Genomic DNA, 24,324 nt, shown 5'->3' on the forward strand with positions numbered 1-24,324 from the left:
TTGAGCCTTGGCCTGAAACTATTGGTCTCCCAGGTGGGGGATTTTTCCTTTATGGAGTTTTGGAATAGTGTAGAAAGTTGGTACTATAGGATATTTTACATAAAGATATTGAAATTCTTTTTTAGTGATCAAATTATCCTCCAAAGCCCTTGAGAATATAGTTTTTAGCTGTTCATTATATTTTTGTGTTGGATCAGATTTTAAGAGTTTATATTGCGTTTTAACTTATAGCTGTCTTTCACATTCCTCAATATAATCTTTAGTATTGAGTACCACTACATTTCCACCTTTATCCGATGGCTTAATAGTGATGGAAGTATCCTCACTTAATTCTCTCATGGCTTGTCTTTGTAATTGATTTACATTATCCACAAAATCACTATCTACATCCAAAAGATTAATGTCCTTCTCTACCATTTTTACAAAATTATAAAAAGAAGACTTTAACCCCTTAACGACCAACGCCTTTAAAAAAAAAAAAAAAAAAAAACACCAACCGAAGAAGACGTACGTCCTCGGCTAAACTGAGCACTGGAAGCGATCAAGACCAGTCTCTCTAACAGGCTTCCGATGCTCTGCTTGTGTGCTAAGTGCCTCGGTGGGTCGAGGCACTTAGTAAGTAATAATAATAATATTTTTTTTTTATATATATATCCACTGTGTGTGTCTGCACTCCCAATGCTGTGTGGTCATCCACCAGGGTGCACAGTCAATCAAGTATGCAATCTATTTCCAATAAAGGACTGCACTCGCTGGATTTGGTTAAAGAAACCTTTAAATCTTTATTGTGGTAACGTTTCGGGGTTCACAGACCCCTTCCTCAGACCAGATAACAGTGCAAGTGAACAAAATGTGCAATATATAGCACTAGCCCCACCCATCACCAACTTCAAACATTGCGCCAAAAACATAATCACCATGGTAACACATAAACAAGGCCTAATGACCAAATCACCAAATTGTAGAAACCAGAAAAAATAAAAAAAATACAAAAACACAATAAACTGCAAATGCACATATCTCACATTATCTCATAGCTGAATAGTGTAATATATACACACACACATAATGGTGTAGACATAGAGATTACAGGGATACAGTTATATTAATCATAATATAATAGCATAGTCTCAGAGGATTAAAAATATAAATTTAGGCAAGCACTGATCTTTCATACACAGATTTAGAATAAAACATATGCACCAAGGAAATCTCTATAGCAGCATCATTGTAGGCAAACCTTATTGTCATATCTGTATCTGATTGCCAGAATAAAAATTTACATGAGCAATCAACATAAGCCATCAGCGCTTAATAAGCCATCAACCTTTTAACTCAATATAATCGCATAACCATTTAAACCTCTTTAGAACTGAACTGTGTTGCTAGAGTTTACATCTCAGACCTGCTAATGTGAGATACATGTTCCTTACAATTACCTCAAGCATGTACTAGCATCTCCTATGGTAATAGTTGACTGTGTGAGATGTGTCCGGCCACTCAAGTAACTGCAAGTGTAAAGAATCCCATAGTCTGTGTCAAACCTCCTGGGCTCGCAACACCGTGTATTATGTCCCATGTAGCCAGTGAGCTAACCGGCCCGTGTTATGTCATAGTAAGACCCCATGTAAAGAACCTAGCCAGTGTGACAGAATTTACTGTTATCGAATGGGGCATGGCTACAGCAATTCTATGTGGCATATACATCCATTTTATGACAAGTGTGTTAAAGAGCACTTACCCCAGGGAACAGGCGCGGCTCAACCCTGCAACGCGCAAGTGAAAGTTTCAACCCGACCGCATGGCTAATTAGCATAGCCTGTCAGTCACAATGTGGGCGTTACTCAGTCACAGAGTGACTGAGGAGTAAACAAATCGAGCTTTGCCGAGCCGCTCATGTGTCTATCGCATCAGAGCCCCTATGTGTTCCCTTACAGGGCCAGAATTCAGACACCTAATGTGTAAAAGTGTGTTTCAAAGCACATCCAATATGTGTCGTATTGCCAAGAGTGATCTTAGATGCTGTGTGCCTCGGTGGGTCGAGGCACTTAGTAAGTAATAATAAAAAAAAAATATATATATATATATATATATGCAAAATAGAAATGGCTGCAGCACTCCAAGTTATTTTTTATAACATTTTTATTACAAGCAGTGAAATACAGGCGACGTTTCGGGCCTCTGCCCTTTCTCAAGCCAAGTGATTAGTACATAATCCAACTCCACCTTTTTTAGGCAGTCCATGTGACACAACACAGGTGTAGATAATTACAATTGTGATAATACATATTCTTACAACAGAATAAAAATAATCAATAAACAGTGATTTTGTTTTATAATCATAACTATGCATTTTTTATATACAAAAAACCTTGTGATTTTCAATTTATGTAATTCTTTAAACACCTTCTTATTTTTAAATATTCAGTGTTACTGTGGGGAAAATATAAAGTGACCTTAACAGTTCATTATCTTGTCTGTGAATTATGTGAGATAATTTCATGTTAGTGATTTTTCATTACCATTTATTTATACTATTAAGAAATTTTTTATTTTATTAAAAACAGTAATCAAACTAACAACTAAATTCTAATCTTGCAAGATATGTTTTATCTCTGATGGATGTTAAACAGGGGAATGCATACACTCTAATATTATTTACTATATGTAAACCATAACGACAGCATTCAAAATAAGATCCTTATATTTTTACAAACAACCTATTTTTTTATTATGTTATTCAGCACATCTCTTTTTTCAAGTTGTTCTCTTTTCTTTATGTGAATCTTGATCTAAATCATAGAAAGAAAGTTTACAGTAAATTATCATAATCATTACAGAAACAAAAACAGGTTATAGTCTTTATTTAAACCTTTAGGGTGCATACTTTCTAGTCTATTGATCCAAATAACCTCTCTCTGCTGTAGCTTTTTAACCCTATCCTGTCCCCTTCTCTGTATTGGAACATGTTCAAGGATTTGAAACCTTAACTGATTAACATTATGGTTTTTCTCTTTAAAGTGTGCAGATACAGGTAAATCTGAAATGGCCTTACGTATGGTGTATGTGTGTTGTGTGAGTCTGTCTTTCATTTTTTGGGTAGTTTCCCCTATGTATATTAGCCCACAGGGACATTTTAGAGAATATATGACATGATCCGTTTGACAAGTAAACAAACCATTAATCCTATATTTTTTACCCGTGTATGGGTGGACAACCTCACTGCCTTTAATCACACAGCTACAATGTGAACAATTATAACAGGGAAAAGTGCCTTTCTTTTTTGAAAATGACATTCTTGTCTTACTACTACCTATGTCAGTTTTGATTAAATAATCCTTTAAACAAATACACCATACGTAAGGCCATTTCAGATTTACCTGTATCTGCACACTTTAAAGAGAAAAACCATAATGTTAATCAGTTAAGGTTTCAAATCCTTGAACATGTTCCAATACAGAGAAGGGGACAGGATAGGGTTAAAAAACTACAGCAGAGAGAGGTTATTTGGATCAATAGACTAGAAAGTATGCACCCTAAAGGTTTAAATAAAGACTATAACCTGTTTTTGTTTCTGTAATGATTATGATAATTTACTGTAAACTTTCTTTCTATGATTTAGATCAAGACTCACATAAAGAAAAGAGAACAACTTGAAAAAAGAGATGTGCTGAATAACATAATAAAAAAATAGGTTGTTTGTAAAAATATAAGGATCTTATTTTGAATGCTGTCGTTATGGTTTACATATAGTAAATAATATTAGAGTGTATGCATTCCCCTGTTTAACATCCATCAGAGATAAAACATATCTTGCAAGATTAGAATTTAGTTGTTAGTTTGATTACTGTTTTTAATAAAATAAAAAATTTCTTAATAGTATAAATAAATGGTAATGAAAAATCACTAACATGAAATTATCTCACATAATTCACAGACAAGATAATGAACTGTTAAGGTCACTTTATATTTTCCCCACAGTAACACTGAATATTTAAAAATAAGAAGGTGTTTAAAGAATTACATAAATTGAAAATCACAAGGTTTTTTGTATATAAAAAATGCATAGTTATGATTATAAAACAAAATCACTGTTTATCGATTATTTTTATTCTGTTGTAAGAATATGTATTATCACAATTGTAATTATCTACACCTGTGTTGTGTCACATGGACTGCCTATAAAAGGTGGAGTTGGATTATGTACTAATCACTTGGCTTGAGAAAGGGCAGAGGCCCGAAACGTCGCCTGTATTTCACTGCTTGTAATAAAAATGTTATAAAAAATAACTTGGAGTGCTGCAGCCATTTCTATTTTGCATATTAATACCTGTCAAGGTGAGACAGCGGCTGCTTGCACCCTTATCGAGGACAGAATTGGTGCTGGACGTTAACTTGTTTATATATATATATATATATATATATATATATTATATAAAATAAAAAGCCCCATAGAGAGAGAGGGGAGGGGAGATTAATACAATAATGTCACAGAAAACATAGTGCTGAGGAGGCGTATGCCATCCTTGCGTCAGAGCCAGTTTGAGCAGTGTGATGTTTGGTGGATGGGGTTTGTGTGAATGAGTTTAGCCCTAAATATGATGTTAATGCTGTTTAAAGTTGCTCTTTGAATAAAATGATTCTAAGATTTAAAGGGACAGTCTACACCAGAATTTTAATTGTTTAAAAAGATAGCTAATCCCTTTATTACCCATTCCCCAGTTTTGCATAACCAACACTGTTATATTAATACACTTTTTACCTCTGTGATTACCTTGTATCTAAGCCTCTGCAGACTGCCCCCTTATCTCAGTGCTTTTGACAGACATGCAGTTTAGTCAATCAGTGCAGACTACTAAATAACTGCACGGGAGTGAGCACACATGAACTAGTACTGTCTAACCGTAAAAAACTTTCAAAATGCTCTGAGCTAAGGGGCGGTTTTCAATGGTTTAAAAATCAGTTTGAGCCTAGCTAGGTTTAGCTTTTCAAAAATACCACCAAGGGAACAAAGCAAATTCAATGATAAAAGTCAATTGAAAAATTGTTTAAAATTGCATGCCCTATCTGAATCATGAAAGTTGTTTTTGGACTTGACTGTCCCTTTAAGTGCGTGTATTATACGTCACATGCAGCAACCACTTTAAACATATATATTTCTTACTTCTCTCTCTCCCGGGCATTTTTGTACAATTTCACCTCCTGTAAAAAATTAAAGATAAATACTTAAGCTTCCACTCCTCCCCAACATTAGGGAAACCAAATACAGACAGAACCTCCCCCTCTGGGCCAAACATTATCCCTCTGTGAGACAGAACCACCCCCTCTGGGCCAAACATTATCCCCGTTAGACAGAACCTCCCCCTCTGGGCCAAACATTATCCCCGTTAGACAGAACCTCCCCCTCTGGACCATACATTATCCCCCTGTTAGACAGAACCTCCCCCTCTGGACCATACATAATCCCCCTGTCAGACAGAACCTCCCCCTCTGGACCATACATTATCCCCGTTAGACAGAACCTCCCACTCTGGCCATACATTACCACCCTGCTAGACAGAACCTCATCCTCTGGACCATACATTATCCCCATCAGATTAAACACCACCCCCCCCCCCCCCCAGTCACAGGGAACCTTCTTTTAGTAATAAATGAACCCTTAAGTACAAACATCTTCTTCACCACAAACCAGTCTTACTCTGCGCTAAATACTTGGTTTACTCTCTTGCCATAACTTACCTCATATAGCTCTGGTTTATTTCCTGGAGCTGAGAATAAAGAAGAAACTCTGATCAACAGCAACTCGCATCACTGCTCAGTAAAATTTACTGTGAGCTAAACCCACACTAGACATGCCCGCGCCCCAACAGCGCCACTAGACATGCCCGCGCCCCAACAGCGCCACCAGACATGCCCGCGCCCCAACAGATGCCTGCGCCCCAACAGCACCACTAGACATGCCTGCGCCCCAACAGCGCCACTAGACATGCCTGCAGCCTATTAGCTCCCCTAGCAACGCTCGCCCTTCCAACAGCAAAAATTTAGCAACGCTCGCCCTTCCAACAGCAACACTAGCAACGCTCGCCCTTCCAACAGCAACACTAGCAACGCTCGCCCTTCCAACAGCAACACTAGCAACGCTCGCCCTTCCAACAGCAACACTAGCAACGCTCGCTCCCCAACAGCAACGCTCGCTCCCCAACAGCAAGACGAGTAACGCTCGCACCCCAACAGCAAGACTAGTAACGCTTGCACCCCAACAGCAAGACTAGTAACGCTCGCACCCCAACAGCAAGACTAGTAACGCTCGCACCCCAACAGCAAGACTAGTAACGCTCGCACCCCAACAGCAACACTAGTAACGCTCGCACCCCAACAGCAACACTAGTAACGCTCGCACCCCAACAGCAACACTAGTAACGCTCGCACCCCAACAGCAACACTAGTAACGCTCGCACCCCAACAGCAACACTAGTAACGCTCGCACCCCAACAGCAACACTAGTAACGCTCGCACCCTCTCAGCAACACTAGTAACGCTCGCACCCTCTCAGCAACACTAGTAACGCTCGCACCCTCTCAGCAACACTAGTAACGCTCGCACCCTCTCAGCAACACTAGTAACGCTCGCACCCTCTCAGCAACACTAGTAACGCTCGCACCCTCTCAGCAACACTAGTAACGCTCGCACCCTCTCAGCAACACTAGTAACGCTCGCACCCTCTCAGCAACACTAGTAACGCGCGAATCCTCTCAGCAACACTAGTAACGCGCGCACCCTCTCAGCAACACTAGTAACGCTCGCACCCTCTCAGCAACACTAGTAACGCTCGCACCCTATCAGCAACACTAGTAACGCTCGCACCCTATCAGCAACACTAGTAACGCGCGCACCCTCTCAGCAACACTAGTAACGTGCGCACCCTCTCAGCAACACTAGTAACGCTCGCACCCTCTCAGCAACACTAGTAACGCTCGCACCCTCTCAGCAACACTAGTAACGCTCGAACCCTCTCAGCAACACTAGTAACGCTCGCACCCTCTCAGCAACACAAGTAACGCTCGCACCCTCTCAGCAACACTAGTAACGCTCGCACCCTCTCAGCAACACTAGTAACGCTCGCACCCTATCAGCCCTATCAGCAACACTAGTAACGCTCGCACCCTATCAGCAACACTAGTAACGCTCGCACCCTATCAGCAACACTAGTAACGCTCACACCCTATCAGCAACACTAGTAACGCTCGCACCCTCTCAGCAACACTAGTAACGCTCGCACCCTATCAGCAACACTAGTAACGCTCGCACCCTATCAGCAACACTAGTAACGCTCGCACCCTATCAGCAACACTAGTAACGCTCGCACCCTATCAGCCCTATCAGCAACACTAGTAACGCTCGCACCCTATCAGCAACACTAGTAACGCTCGCACCCTATCAGCAACACTAGTAACGCTCGCACCCTATCAGCAACACTAGTAACGCTCACACCCTATCAGCAACACTAGTAACGCTCGCACCCTATCAGTAACACTTGTAACGCTCACACCCTATCAGCAACACTAGTAACGCTCGCACCCTATCAGCAACACTAGTAACGCTCGCACCCTATCAGCAACACTAGTAACGCTCGCACCCTATCAGCAACACTTGTAACGCTCACACCCTATCAGCAACACTTGTAACGCTCACACCCTATCAGCAACACTAGTAACGCCCGCACCCTATCAGCAACACTAGTAGCGCTCGCACCCTATCAGCAACACTTGTAACGCTCACACCCTATCAGCAACACTTGTAACGCTCACACCCTATCAGCAACACTAGTAACGCTCGCACCCTATCAGTAACACTTGTAACGCTCACACCCTATCAGCAACACTAGTAATGCTCGCACCCTATCAGTAACACTTGTAACGCTCACACCCTATCAGTAACACTTGTAACGCTCACACCCTATCAGCAACACTAGTAACGCTCGCACCCTATCAGTAACACTTGTAACGCTCACACCCTATCAGCAACACTAGTAACGCTCACACCCTATCAGCAACACTTGTAACGCTCACACCCCATCAGCAAGACTAGTAACGCTCGCACCCTATCAGCCCTATTAGCAACACTAGTAACGCTCGCACCCTATCAGCAACACTAGTAACGCTCGCACCCTATCAGCAACACTAGTAACGCTCGCACCCTATCAGCAACACTAGTAACGCTCACACCCTATCAGCAACACTAGTAACGCTCGCACCCTATCAGCAACACTAGTAACGCTCGCACCCTATCAGCAACACTAGTAACGCTCGCACCCTATCAGCAACACTAGTAACGCTCGCACCCTATCAGCAACACTAGTAACGCTCGCACCCTATCAGTAACACTTGTAACGCTCACACCCTATCAGCAACACTTGTAACGCTCACACCCTATCAGCAACAATTGTAACGCTCACACCCTATCAGCAACACTAGTAACGCTCGCACCCTATCAGCCCTATCAGCAACACTAGTAACGCTCGCACCCTATCAGCAACACTAGTAACGCTCGCACCCTATCAGCAACACTAGTAACGCTCGCACCCTATCAGTAACACTTGTAACGCTCACACCCTATCAGCAACACTTGTAACGCTCACACCCTATCAGTAACACTTGTAACGCTCACACCCTATCAGCAACACTTGTAACGCTCACACCCTATCAGCAACACTTGTAACGCTCACACCCTATCAGCAACACTTGTAACGCTCACACCCTATCAGCAACACTTGTAACGCTCGCACCCTATCAGCAACACTAGTAACGCTCGCACCCTATCAGCAACACTAGTAACGCTCACACCCTATCAGCAACACTTGTAACGCTCACACCCTATCAGCAACACTAGTAACGCTCACACCCTATCAGCAACACTTGTAACGCTCACACCCTATCAGCAACACTAGTAACGCTCGCACCCTATCAGCAACACTAGTAACGCTCGCACCCTATCAGTAACACTTGTAACGCTCACACCCTATCAGCAACACTTGTAACGCTCACACCCTATCAGCAACACTAGTAACGCTCGCACCCTATCAGCAACACTAGTAACGCTCGCACCCTATCAGTAACACTTGTAACGCTCACACCCTATCAGTAACACTTGTAACGCTCACACCCTATCAGCAACACTTGTAACGCTCACACCCTATCAGCAACACTAGTAACGCTCGCACCCTATCAGCAACACTAGTAACGCTCGCACCCTATCAGCAACACTAGTAACGCTCGCACCCTATCAGCAACACTAGTAACGCTCGCACCCTATCAGTAACACTTGTAACGCTCACACCCTATCAGCAACACTTGTAACGCTCACACCCTATCAGCAACACTTGTAACGCTCACACCCTATCAGCAACACTAGTAACGCTCGCACCCTATCAGCCCTATCAGCAACACTAGTAACGCTCACACCCTATCAGCAACACTTGTAACGCTCACACCCTATCAGCAACACTAGTAACGCTCGCACCCTATCAGTAACACTTGTAACGCTCACACCCTATCAGCAACACTTGTAACGCTCACACCCTATCAGCAACACTAGTAACGCTCGCACCCTATCAGCAACACTAGTAACGCTCGCACCCTATCAGTAACACTTGTAACGCTCACACCCTATCAGCAACACTTGTAACGCTCACACCCTATCAGCAACACTAGTAATGCTCGCACCCTATCAGCAAGACAAGTAACGCTCACACCCTATCAGCAAGACAAGTAACGCTCACACCCTATCAGCAAGACTAGTAACGCTCACACCCTATCAGCAAGACTAGTAACGCTCACACCCTATCAGCAAGACTAGTAACGCTCACACCCTATCAGCAAGACTAGTAACGCTCACACCCTATCAGCAAGACTAGTAACGCTCACACGCTATCAGGGCCGCAAGTAGCACTGGCCATGCCCATCAGTGTAACGAGCCGCGCTCCCATCTATCACCACCTAATAGTTGCCAGCTCTGTCACTTACCAGTAATGCCTGCAGTTGCTGGAATACCATGGAACATTCTGTGAAACACAAAACCGAAAGTTAATGTTACAAAATGGTCACTTATTACTGTGTGTTTTGGTTCCCATTAGCGGTGTCCTCACTCACAGTGTACAGTATAACCCTCAATACACATCTCCACCCCCCTGGCCTGGTCCATATGAGTGTGATACCCCCTGTACCCTCTTACGGTGCCTGCGATAGCCCCTGTACCCCCATATGGTGCATGCGATAGCCCCTGTATCCCCATATGGTGCATGCGATAGCCCCTGTATCCCCATATGGTGCATGCGATACCCCCTGTACCCCCTTACGGTGCATGCGATAGCCCCTGTATCCCCATATGGTGCATGCGATACCCCCTGTACCCTCTTACGGTGCCTGCGATAGCCCCTGTACCCCCATATGGTGCATGCGATAGCCCCTGTATCCCCATATGGTGCATGCGATAGCCCCTGTATCCCCATATGGTGCATGCGATAGCCCCTGTATCCCCATATGGTGCATGCGATACCCCCTGTACCCTCTTACGGTGCATGCGATAGCCCCTGTATCCCCATATGGTGCATGCGATACCCCCTGTACCCTCTTACGGTGCCTGCGATAGCCCCTGTACCCCCATATGGTGCATGCGATAGCCCCTGTATCCCCATATGGTGCATGCGATACCCCCTGTATCCCCATATGGTGCATGCGATACCCCCTGTATCCCCATATGGTGCATGCGATACCCCCTGTATCCCCATATGGTGCATGCGATACCCCCTGTATCCCCATATGGTGCATGCGATACCCCCTGTATCCCCATATGGTGCATGCGATACCCCCTGTATCCCCATATGGTGCATGCGATACCCCCTGTATCCCCATATGGTGCATGCGATACCCCCTGTATCCCCATATGGTGCATGCGATACCCCCTGTATCCCCATATGGTGCATGCGATACCCCCTGTATCCCCATATGGTGCATGCGATACCCCCTGTATCCCCATATGGTGCATGCGATACCCCCTGTATCCCCATATGGTGCATGCGATACCCCCTGTATCCCCATATGGTGCATGCGATACCCCCTGTATCCCCATATGGTGCATGCGATACCCCCTGTATCCCCATATGGTGCATGCGATACCCCCTGTATCCCCTTATGATGCCTCTGATACCCACTTTACCCCCTTATGATGCCTCTGATACCCCCTCTACCCTCTTACGGTGCCTGTAATAACCCCTGTATGGTGCCTGTGATACTCCCTGTATCCCTCTTATGGTGCCTGTGATACCCCCTGTACCCTCTTATGGACTGGTGCCTGTGATACCCCCAGTAACCACTTACGGTGACTGAGATACCCCCTGTACCCTATTATAGTTCTTGTGATACCCCCTGTACCCTCTTAATGTCCGTGTAAAAAAAACTGTACCCCCTTATGGTGCCTGTGATACCCCCTGTACCCTCTTATGGATTGGTGCATGTGATACTCCCTATAACCCCTTATGGTGCCTGTGATACCCCCTCTACCCTCTTATGGTGACTGTAATACTCCATGTACCCCTATATTGTGCCTGTTATACCCCCTGTACCCTTTTATTGTGCCTGTGATACCACTGTTCCCTCTTATGGTGCCCGTGATAGTCCTTGTACCTTCTTATGGAGCGTGTGATACCCCCTGTACCATCTTATGGTGCTTGTGATACCCCCTGTACCCCCTTATGGTGCATGTGATACCCCTGTACCCTTTTATGTTGCCTGTGATACCCTCCTACTGAGCGTGTGATACCCCCTATAACCCACTATGATGCGTGTGATACCCCCTATAACCCACTATGATGCGTGTGATACCCCCTGTACCCCGGGAGCAGCGGTAGTTACGTGTATTTCGGTTCCTCTCAGTCTGTGACTTCTCTTCCCGTTTACTTCCGGGTCTATATGTGCCTTTAGAGTATGACGTCATCACTCAAGGACACTGTTGTCGCCAGTAACCCGTGTAAACCAATAGCTGTACTGTAATTGGCTGCGTAATTAGCGCGTCCACTGACAGGCCGAGACTCTGATTGGTTTATTTGGTTCCCGGGAAAATGACGATTCTTGTGTTAAACTGAGACAGCTCAATCCGATCGGTAAGTTCACAGCGCCCGTACCCTGTGCTCGTCGCCCTGCTCGGTGCCCGCGCTCTGGGTTCTTCCCCCAGCTACGTCACCCCCTTCACCTGTATGTCACCTCTTCACAACTCTCTGTACTTGTTTTGTAACTCCCCCTTAGTCACCCCCCACACATAGCTCTGTGCCCCTCTCCTCAGTAACACCCCACACATAGCTCTGTGCCCCCCTCAGTAACACCCCACACATAGCTCTGTGCCCCCCTCAGTAACACCCTACACATAGCTCTGTGCCCCCCCCTCAGTAACACCCTACACATAGCTCTGTGCCCCCCTCAGTAACACCCTACACATAGCTCTGTGCCCCCCCTCAGTAACACCCCACACATAGCTCTGTGCCCCTCTCCTCAGTAACACCCCACACATAGCTCTGTGCCCCTCTCCTCAGTAACACCCCACATATAGCTCTGTGCCCCTCTCCTCAGTAACACCCCACATATAGCTCTGTGCCCCTCTCCTTAGTAACACCCCACACATAGCTCTGTGCCCCTCTCCTCAGTAACACCCCACACATAGCTCTGTGCCCCTCTCCTCAGTAACACCCCACATATAGCTCTGTGCCCCTCTCCTCAGTAACACCCCACATATAGCTCTGTGCCCCTCTCCTCAGTAACACCCCACACATAGCTCTGTGCCCCTCTCCTCAGTAACACCCCACACATAGCTCTGTGCCCCTCTCCTCAGTAACACCCCACATATAGCTCTGTGCCCCTCTCCTCAGTAACACCCCACATATAGCTCTGTGCCCCTCTCCTCAGTAACACCCCACACATAGCTCTGTGCCCCTCTCCTCAGTAACACCCCACACATAGCTCTGTGCCCCTCTCCTCAGTAACACCCCACACATAGCTCTGTGCCCCCCTCAGTAACACCCCACACATAGCTCTGTGCCCCCCTCAGTAACACCCCACACATAGCTCTGTGCCCCCCTCCTCAGTAACACCCTACACATAGCTCTGTGCCCCCCTCAGTAACACCCCACACATAGCTCTGTGCCCCCCTCCTCAGTAACACCCTACACATAGCTCTGTGCCCCCCTCCTCAGTAACACCCTACACATAGCTCTATGCCCCCCTCCTCAGTAACACCCTACACATAGCTCTATGCCCCCCTCCTCAGTAACACCCCACACATAGCTCTGTGCCCCCCTCAGTAACACCCCACACATAGCTCTGTGCCCCCCTCAGTAACACCCCACACATAGCTCTGTGCCCCCCTCCTCAGTAACACCCCACACATAGCTCTGTGCCCCCCTCCTCAGTAACACCCCACACATAGCTCTGTGCCCCCCCTCAGTAACACCCTACACATAGCTCTATGCCCCCCTCCTCAGTAACACCCTACACATAGCTCTGTGCCCCCCCTCAGTAACACCCTACACATAGCTCTGTGCCCCCCCTCAGTAACACCCTACACATAGCTCTGTGCCCCCCTCCTCTAACACCCCACACATAGCTCTGTGCCCCCCTCCTCAGTAACACCCTACACATAGCTCTGTGCCCCCCTCCTCAGTAACACCCTACACATAGCTCTGTGCCCCCCTCCTCAGTAACACCCTACACATAGCTCTATGCCCCCCTCCTCAGTAACACCCTACACATAGCTCTGTGCCCCCCTCAGTAACACCCTACACATAGCTCTATGCCCCCCCTCCTCAGTAACACCCTACACATAGCTCTGTGCCCCCCCTCAGTAACACCCTACACATAGCTCTGTGCCCCCCTCCTCTAACACCCCACACATAGCTCTGTGCCCCCCTCCTCAGTAACACCCTACACATAGCTCTATGCCCCCCTCCTCAGTAACACCCTACACATAGCTCTGTGCCCCCCTCCTCAGTAACACCCTACACATAGCTCTATGCCCCCCTCCTCAGTAACACCCTACACATAGCTCTGTGCCCCCCTCAGTAACACCCTACACATAGCTCTGTGCCCCCCTCCTCTAACACCCCACACATAGCTCTGTGCCCCTCTCCTCAGTAACACCCCACACATAGCTCTGTGCCCCCCCTCAGTAACACCCCACACATAGCTCTGTGCCCCCCCTCAGTAACACCCCACACATAGCTCTGTGCCCCTCTCCTTAGTAACACCCCACACATAGCTCTGTGCCCCTCTCCTCAGTAACACCCTACACATAGCTCTGTGCTCCCCCTCAGTAACACCCCACACATAGCTCTGTGCCCCTCTCCTCAGTAACACCCTACACATAGCTCTGTGCCCCCCCCTCAGTAACACCCCACACATAGCTCTGTGCCCCTCTCCTCAGTAACACCCCACACATAGCTCTGTGCCCCTCTCCTCAGTAACACCCCACACATAGCTCTGTGCCCCTCTCCTCAGTAACACCCCACACATAGCTCTGTGCCCCCCCCTCAGTAACACCCCACACATAGCTCTGTGCCCCCCTCCTCAGTAACACCCTACACATAGCTCTGTGCCCCCCCTCAGTAACACCCTACACATAGCTCTGTGCCCCCCCTCAGTAACGCCCTACACATAGCTCTGTGCCCCTCTCCTCAGTAACACCCTACACATAGCTCTGTGCCCCTCTCCTCAGTAACACCCTACACATAGCTCTGTGCCCCCCTCAGTAACACCCCACATATAGCTCTGTGCCCCCCTCAGTAACACCCTACACATAGCTCTGTGCCCCTCTCCTCAGTAACACCCCACACATAGCTCTGTGCCCCTCTCCTCAGTAACACCCTACACATAGCTCTGTGCCCCCCCTCAGTAACACCCTACACATAGCTCTGTGCCCCCCCTCAGTAACACCCCACACATAGCTCTGTGCCCCTCTCCTCAGTAACACCCCACACATAGCTCTGTGCCCCTCTCCTCAGTAACACCCTACACATAGCTCTGTGCCCCCCTCCTCAGTAACACCCTACACATAGCTCTGTGCCCCCCCTCAGTAACACCCCACACATAGCTCTGTGCCCCTCTCCTCAGTAACACCCCACACATAGCTCTGTGCCCCTCTCCTCAGTAACACCCCACACATAGCTCTGTGCCCCTCTCCTCAGTAACACCCCACACATAGCTCTGTGCCCCTCTCCTCAGTAACACCCCACATATAGCTCTGTGCCCCCCTCCTCAGTAACACCCCACACATAGCTCTGTGCCCCTCTCCTCAGTAACACCCCACATATAGCTCTGTGCCCCTCTCCTCAGTAACACCCCACACATAGCTCTGTGCCCCTCTCCTTAGTAACACCCCACACATAGCTCTGTGCCCCTCTCCTTAGTAACACCCCACACATAGCTCTGTGCCCCTCTCCTCAGTAACACCCCACATATAGCTCTGTGCCCCTCTCCTCAGTAACACCCCACACATAGCTCTGTGCCCCTCTCCTCAGTAACACCCCACACATAGCTCTGTGCCCCTCTCCTCAGTAACACCCCACACATAGCTCTGTGCCCCTCTCCTCAGTAACACCCCACATATAGCTCTGTGCCCCTCTCCTCAGTAACACCCCACACATAGCTCTGTGCCCCTCTCCTCAGTAACACCCCACACATAGCTCTGTGCCCCTCTCCTCAGTAACACCCCACACATAGCTCTGTGCCCCTCTCCTCAGTAACACCCTACACATAGCTCTGTGCCCCCCTCAGTAACACCCCACATATAGCTCTGTGCCCCTCTCCTCAGTAACACCCCACACATAGCTCTGTGCCCCCCCTCAGTAACACCCTACACATAGCTCTGTGCCCCCCTCCTCAGTAACACCCCACACATAGCTCTGTGCCCCCCCTCAGTAACACCCCACATATAGCTCTGTGCCCCTCTCCTCAGTAACACCCCACACATAGCTCTGTGCCCCTCTCCTCAGTAACACCCTACACATAGCTCTGTGCCCCCCCTCAGTAACACCCTACACATAGCTCTGTGCCCCTCTCCTCAGTAACACCCCACACATAGCTCTGTGCCCCCCCTCAGTAACACCCCACACATAGCTCTGTGCCCCCCCCTCAGTAACACCCCACACATAGCTCTGTGCCCCCCTCAGTAACACCCCACACATAGCTCTGTGCCCCCCTCAGTAACACCCTACACATAGCTCTGTGCCCCTCTCCTCAGTAACACCCCACACATAGCTCTGTGCCCCCCCTCAGTAACACCCCACATATAGCTCTGTGCCCCTCTCCTCAGTAACACCCCACATATAGCTCTGTGCCCCCCTCAGTAACACCCCACACATAGCTCTGTGCCCCCCTCAGTAACACCCCACACATAGCTCTGTGCCCCCCCTCAGTAACACCCCACACATAGCTCTGTGCCCCCCCCTCAGTAACACCCCACACATAGCTCTGTGCCCCCCTCCTCAGTAACACCCTACACATAGCTCTGTGCCCCTCTCCTCAGTAACACCCCACACATAGCTCTGTGCCCCCCCTCAGTAACACCCCACACATAGCTCTGTGCCCCTCTCCTCAGTAACACCCTACACATAGCTCTGTGCCCCTCTCCTCAGTAACACCCCACACATAGCTCTGTGCCCCTCTCCTCAGTAACACCCCACACATAGCTCTGTGCCCCCCTCAGTAACACCCCACACATAGCTCTGTGCCCCCCCTCAGTAACACCCCACACATAGCTCTGTGCCCCCCCTCAGTAACACCCTACACATAGCTCTGTGCCCCCCCTCAGTAACACCCTACACATAGCTCTGTGCCCCTCTCCTCAGTAACACCCTACACATAGCTCTGTGCCCCCCCTCAGTAACACCCCTACACATAGCTCTGTGCCCCCCCTCAGTAACACCCTACACATAGCTCTGTGCCCCCCTCAGTAACACCCCTACACATAGCTCTGTGCCCCCCCTCAGTAACACCCCTACACATAGCTCTGTGCCCCTCTCCTCAGTAACACCCCACACATAGCTCTGTGCCCCCCTCCTCAGTAACACCCCACACATAGCTCTGTGCCCCCCTCAGTAACACCCTACACATAGCTCTGTGCCCCCCTCAGTAACACCCCTACACATAGCTCTGTGCCCCCCTCAGTAACACCCCTACACATAGCTCTGTGCCCCTCTCCTCAGTAACACCCCACACATAGCTCTGTGCCCCCCTCCTCAGTAACACCCCACACATAGCTCTGTGCCCCCCTCCTCAGTAACACCCTACACATAGCTCTATGCCCCCCTCCTCAGTAACACCCCTACACATAGCTCTATTCCCCCCTCCTCAGTAACACCCCACACATAGCTCTGTGCCCCCCTCAGTAACACCCCACACATAGCTCTGTGCCCCCCTCCTCAGTAACACCCCACACATAGCTCTGTGCCCCCCCTCAGTAACACCCCACACATAGCTCTATGCCCCCCTCCTCAGTAACACCCCTACACATAGCTCTATTCCCCCCTCCTCAGTAACACCCCACACATAGCTCTGTGCCCCCCCCTCAGTAACACCCCACACATAGCTCTGTGCCCCCCCTCAGTAACACCCCACACATAGCTCTATGCCCCCCTCCTCAGTAACACCCCTACACATAGCTCTATGCCCCCCTCCTCAGTAACACCCCACACATAGCTCTGTGCCCCTCTCCTCAGTAACACCCCACACATAGCTCTGTGCCCCTCTCCTCAGTAACACCCCACACATAGCTCTGTGCCCCTCTCCTCAGTAACACCCCACACATAGCTCTGTGCCCCTCTCCTCAGTAACACCCTACACATAGCTCTGTGCCCCCCTCAGTAACACCCCACATATAGCTCTGTGCCCCTCTCCTCAGTAACACCCCACACATAGCTCTGTGCCCCTCCTCAGTAACACCCCTACACATAGCTCTATGCCCCCCTCCTCAGTAACACCCCACACATAGCTCTGTGCCCCTCTCCTCAGTAACACCCCACACATAGCTCTGTGCCCCTCTCCTCAGTAACACCCTACACATAGCTCTATGCCCCTCTCCTCAGTAACACCCCACACATAGCTCTGTGCCCCTCTCCTCAGTAACACCCCACTCATAGCTCTGTGCCCCCCTCCTCAGTAACACCCCACTCATAGCTCTGTGCCCCTCTCCTCAGTAACACCCCACTCATAGCTCTGTGCCCCTCTCCTCAGTAACACCCCACTCATAGCTCTGTGCCCCTCTCCTCAGTAACACCCCACTCATAGCTCTGTGCCCCCCCTCAGTAACACCCCACACATAGCTCTGTGCCCCCCCTCAGTAACACCCCACACATAGCTCTGTGCCCCCCTCAGTAACACCCTACACATAGCTCTGTGCCCCCCTCAGTAACACCCTACACATAGCTCTGTGCCCCTCTCCTCAGTAACACCCCACACATAGCTCTGTGCCCCCCTCAGTAACACCCCACTCATAGCTCTGTGCCCCTCTCCTCAGTAACACCCCACACATAGCTCTGTTCCCCCCTCAGTAACACCCTACACATAGCTCTGTGCCCCCCTCAGTAACACCCTACACATAGCTCTGTGCCCCCCTCAGTAACACCCTACACATAGCTCTGTGCCCCCCTCAGTAACACCCTACACATAGCTCTGTGCCCCCCTCAGTAACACCCTACACATAGCTCTGTGCCCCTCTCCTCAGTAACACCCCACACATAGCTCTGTGCCCCTCTCCTCAGTAACACCCTACACATAGCTCTGTGCCCCCCTCAGTAACACCCTACACATAGCTCTGTGCCCCCCTCAGTAACACCCTACACATAGCTCTGTGCCCCTCTCCTCAGTAACACCCTACACATAGCTCTGTGCCCCTCTCCTCAGTAACACCCTACACATAGCTCTGTGCCCCTCTCCTCAGTAACACCCTACACATAGCTCTGTGCCCCTCTCCTCAGTAACACCCTACACATAGCTCTGTGCCCCCCTCAGTAACACCCTACACATAGCTCTGTGCCCCCCTCAGTAACACCCTACACATAGCTCTGTGCCCCCCTCAGTAACACCCCACTCATAGCTCTGTGCCCCCCTCAGTAACACCCTACACATAGCTCTGTGCCCCCCCTCAGTAACACCCTACACCTAGCTCTGTGCCCCCCCTCAGTAACACCCCACACATAGCTCTGTGCCCCCCCTCAGTAACACCCCACACATAGCTCTGTGCCCCCCTCAGTAACACCCCACACATAGCTCTGTGCCCCCCCTCAGTAACACCCCACACATAGCTCTGTGCCCCTCTCCTCAGTAACACCCCACACATAGCTCTGTGCCCCTCTCCTCAGTAACACCCCTACACATAGCTCTGTGCCCCTCTCCTCAGTAACACCCCACACATAGCTCTGTGCCCCTCTCCTCAGTAACACCCCACACATAGCTCTGTGCCCCTCTCCTCAGTAACACCCTACACATAGCTCTGTGCCCCTCTCCTCAGTAACACCCCACACATAGCTCTGTGCCCCTCTCCTCAGTAACACCCCTACACATAGCTCTGTGCCCCTCTCCTCAGTAACACCCCTACACATAGCTCTGTGCCCCCCCTCAGTAACACCCCACACATAGCTCTGTGCCCCTCTCCTCAGTAACACCCCACACATAGCTCTGTGCCCCTCTCCTCAGTAACACCCCACACATAGCTCTGTGCCCCTCTCCTCAGTAACACCCCACACATAGCTCTGTGCCCCTCTCCTCAGTAACACCCCACACATAGCTCTGTGCCCCCCCTCAGTAACACCCCACACATAGCTCTGTGCTCCCCCTCAGTAACGCCCTACACATAGCTCTGTGCCCCTCTCCTCAATAACACCCCACACATAGCTCTGTGCCCCTCTCCTCAGTAACACCCTACACATAGCTCTGTGCCCCTCTCCTCAGTAACACCCCACACATAGCTCTGTGCCCCCCCTCAGTAACACCCCACACATAGCTCTGTGCCCCTCTCCTCAGTAACACCCTACACATAGCTCTGTGCCCCTCTCCTCAGTAACACCCCACACATAGCTCTGTGCCCCTCTCCTCAGTAACACCCCACACATAGCTCTGTGCCCCTCTCCTCAGTAACACCCCACACATAGCTCTGTGCCCCTCTCCTCAGTAACACCCCACACATAGCTCTGTGCCCCTCTCCTCAGTAACACCCCTACACATAGCTCTGTGCCCCCCCTCAGTAACACCCCTACACATAGCTCTGTGCCCCTCTCCTCAGTAACACCCCACACATAGCTCGGTTCCCCCCCTCAGTAACACCCTACACATAGCTCTGTGCCCCCCCTCAGTAACACCCCCCCCACGCTATATGTTTTGTGTCCCCTCCTCTGTCACCCCCCCACGCTATATGTTCTGTGTCCCTTCCTTTGTCACCCCCCCACGCTATATGTTCTGTGTCCCCCTCCTGTCGCACCCCCCCCACGCTGTATGTTCTGTGTCCCCCTCTTCTGTCACCCCCCCCACGCTATATGTTCTGTGTCCCCCTCTTCTGTCACCCCCCCCACGCTATATGTTCTGTGTCCCCCTCCTCTGTCACTATTATTTCTAATATGACGTCACATTACACTGCCCCTAAAAAAGGTCTGTTCAACTGCTAAACAAACCGTTAATGCATCTCTGTATTTTGAAGCGCATTCAGAACAATAAATCTCCCCATTAAGTCTTTATTTCATGAATTTGTCTACATAAATCCTTATAAGCGCTATGCATGAATCTTACTTTTCTTCTCTATTATGTGTGTATATATAAAATAAATACGTCATATGAATGTGTTGCCTGTTCCGTTTTGTCTAGGGGATTCCTTGTAAGTGCTATTCATTAAACTTCCATTTTCTTCTTTTTTCTTTTGCTTTATTGAATTATTAAGCCTTTCATTTACTATCAATATTATATTCTGCTGGTTATTACTATGGGCGATTCTATTAGACGCGTGGCTCCGGGGCTCGCTGTCAGGGTGCCAGGAATCAGACTGAGACGAGAAGTGCAAAAATAATCACACCTTTATTAATAGCAAAAAATAATAAAAAGTCCACAAGTCAAATAACAAGCCAGGAGTCAAAACCAGAGCTGGTTGTCAGACGAGCCGAGTCAGGAGCCAAAGCGAATAGACTGACGAGCCGGAATCGGGAACAAGGAGAACAGCAGGGTCAGGAACAAGCCAGAGATCCGGAACCAGGAGGGGCGTCAGACAGCCAGGTAATACACAGGAGCTCTCACAAAACAGGTCTGAGACAACGCAACGGCAAAGCAAACTGAACAGAGGCCCTTTAAATAATAAGTAATGACATCACAATTCTGAGACTGCAACCTGTCTCATATGGATGATGTGCAGGAAATGAGCAGCATCACACACTATGCACCAGAGTCAGCAAGAAAGGTGAGTAAAATGGCTGCCAGCAGCACATGGCAAACAAAGCAGGGAAAAAACCCTGACACTTGCTCTGTAATAAATATAGCTGGGCTGCTTCTCTCAATGGGGTGAAAGTGTTGCGTTGACGTCAGTGGCTACAGATCTGGACAGTAAGAACAGCACAAATATAGATGAGGTGGAAATATATATCAAGGAATAAGTGACAAATCATCCTAATCTACAATGTCTGATAAACCAATACATTAAGTGTATGGTAAACAAAGTCTTAGATGTTTAAACATGAGAAAAAATGTCCAAAAGAATGTAAAGCACAATGATTGTTCACGGTGGTGCAAGTCTGATGGGGGCTCCACAGCAATCCCCCAAGGAACGTATTGCAGTCCAAGTAAAACAGCAGCACTCGCCAATTCCTCATAATCACAGGTTTATTGGGACACCAAGGTGGAAAAAAGACAACGTTTCGGACCTCTAGTCCTTAGTCATGTCAATGCATATACTGGAAATATAACACCTTTTATATAGTGACAGGTTTAAAGAAGAGTTCAGTCCCAGGCTGCTCGCTGTAGTGGGATAAGTTTCATCTCCCATAATCAACGATTTGTGGATAACAAACATAAACAGGGCTGCCATATGGCCAAGTACAGTTGTGTCAGGAATGGTAGATAGTAAAAAACATCAATGAATGCATCACGTATTGCACTAAGAACAAAAGGTGCAGACAAGCTGGATTCTTACAGTCATCCAGCGGACTGGTCTCCCGCAAATCACCAATGGCGCTGTCAACGGTCCTCCAGCAAACTCATGTGGAGAGGGGAATGATGAGTATTTAGCAAGTTTAAAATAGAAAAAACAAGCAACGCGTTTCTCAGCTCTATTTTCTGTTTCATCAGGCTTGTGCAGATAAAAATACAAACTTGCTATATATAGACAAACAATATTCTCATCGTTGGTTACAAATTGGCAAAGCCTATGTGGAGTGGTAGGTCAAAAATCACCCTCCCCTGGAACCTTATTGGAAAAAATATCTGTATATATGTATTGTATGAATATTCATACAGTGGATCCATAATTCCATGTCTTTTTTTCTATGCCTGTTATAACAATCCTGTATAAATTGTATTCCAATCTATGTATAAAAATGATTTATATTTGATCACATAACTTTCTCAAAGTCAGGAGTTAATTTTTCTCAGTTAATGAGACTGTCTCCAGTCCAATTCTTTTTGTCTATAAAGGTTAGACAGGAGTGTGTATTCTGTCTCAATAACTTTATAGGAACCCTTTGATATTTCCATTCTTTTTGACTGGCTATTGTTTACGTGTTGAGGATATAAATAGTCTCACATGTTTGGCTTTAGGGGCCATATAACCAATCTTGTTCTTGGTTTAGCGTTACCATAGTGGACTCGGTGGCATCTTTTAAACCTGAGAATTGTTCAGTTGAGAATTCTTAGAAAAACAAAACCTTTTAACTCTGTTCTGATTTAAGGATTCACTTTGTCAGTTGATTGGAACTCCTATTTATATTTTAGAAATGATATATTTTAATGGCTTTTTCCACAAATGTTCTGACAGTGCTATTTTTAGTAAGTTACCCTGATGGTGTAGCTATAATGACTTGGTTTCTGACCCCAAGTCTTTACACAGTTGTATACCAGAGGCTAGTTTTGTCTTACACTATACATGATCTCAACACAAGTTATAGGATTACAAGGTAAACGCAATTTCTACCTTTTTTTTTTTTTTTCCCCCCCCCCCTTTCCCAGAAAGAAGCGGCAAAGGACGTATTAACCATTCCTAAAAACCATAACTAGTTTAATTAGATTTATATTATTTTCTACAGTTATTAAAGTATCTGAAACATATCATTTGGTAATATTTCCTTCTGTACTAGATATATACGTTGCACAAGTCTTCCTTGTTGTGAATATTATTATTTCAGTAGTGTACCCGCAAAGTATATGTATTTAGACACAAATGTTATGGAAGCTCTATATCGTTCTATTAATATGTATGTATATTATATTGCAATTACTAACTATGCAGGGGCAATGTGTGCAATTTAATAACACTGAATTCTATCATTTGCAAAGGATAATACATAGAAAATGTAAATCCTTTTAGTTCTGATTTGTCTATTAATAAAACTGAGACCAGATCAATAAACATAGTTTTATTAAAATAATTATTAGAAGTAATGAGCACTATTTGAATAAAGCAAATCAATAAACCTACATTATTACAATGATTTCATGATTATCAGGTTAGAACTAATACAAACCGTCACTAAATGACTATTTGCAGTAGCGTGCATGTATAATAGAGAAACAGAAACGTTTGTTATTTAAAGTGAAAGTCAACCATAGCATTTTTGAAACGCTAGGGTTGACTGTTGAAACAAAGGGCACTTTCATTCATGAAAAAGGTCACCTCTTAGCAAATGTTTTTTTGCTGTGGACTGCTGTTGCAGCTAAGAACGGCGAACGGTTGAAACGAAAAAAGGCACTTTCTGCATGAAGTAAGTGCCCCTTATTTGTTACAACAGTCAGCCCTAGCCTTTCAAAAACTTCACTTTAAATTCTCAGCATAGCTGGCAAGAATCAGCTAATAATCCTGGCAAACCATAAGAAAATGATATTGTTACCAGATTCCTGATTGACCCAGTGTTATTGTCGACAGATAAGTCCAGGTTAACAGGAATTGCCTAACAAAAACATTTGTGACTATAAAGGGGAAACCAGAATTGATTAACTCACCTTATTCAATAAGTAAACTTTGAATATAATATAAAGAGCATCAATTATTTTAACAAAACTCTCATATAGGTTTGTTTCATACTTAATAATATTGTAG

General features: G+C 47.4%; 2 protein-coding genes across 2 annotated transcripts in view; one reads left to right on the forward strand and one right to left on the reverse strand.

Annotated features, from left to right (window-relative positions):
• Positions 1 to 11,987, reverse strand: part of VPS28 (VPS28 subunit of ESCRT-I) — a 103,211-nt gene extending 91,224 nt beyond the window's left edge. The window contains exons 1-4 of the mRNA XM_053705707.1: positions 11,910 to 11,987; positions 10,023 to 10,060; positions 5,740 to 5,768; positions 5,165 to 5,202 (exon numbers count right to left, since the gene is read on the reverse strand). Of these exons, the coding sequence (XP_053561682.1) occupies positions 5,165 to 5,202; positions 5,740 to 5,768; positions 10,023 to 10,059 (104 nt within the window). The 5' untranslated portion in view covers position 10,060; positions 11,910 to 11,987. The remainder of the gene's footprint in view (positions 1 to 5,164; positions 5,203 to 5,739; positions 5,769 to 10,022; positions 10,061 to 11,909) is intronic.
• A 46-nt stretch (positions 11,988 to 12,033) lies between these two features.
• LOC128652779 (ATP-dependent DNA helicase Q4) overlaps positions 12,034 to 24,324 on the forward strand; it is a 180,208-nt gene continuing 167,917 nt past the window's right edge. The window contains exon 1 of the mRNA XM_053705708.1: positions 12,034 to 12,157. The gene's annotated coding sequence lies outside the window, so the exon portion shown is untranslated. The remainder of the gene's footprint in view (positions 12,158 to 24,324) is intronic.

The sequence above is a fragment of the Bombina bombina genome, chromosome 3 (assembly GCF_027579735.1).
Source record: "Bombina bombina isolate aBomBom1 chromosome 3, aBomBom1.pri, whole genome shotgun sequence".
Taxonomy (NCBI): domain Eukaryota; kingdom Metazoa; phylum Chordata; class Amphibia; order Anura; family Bombinatoridae; genus Bombina; species Bombina bombina.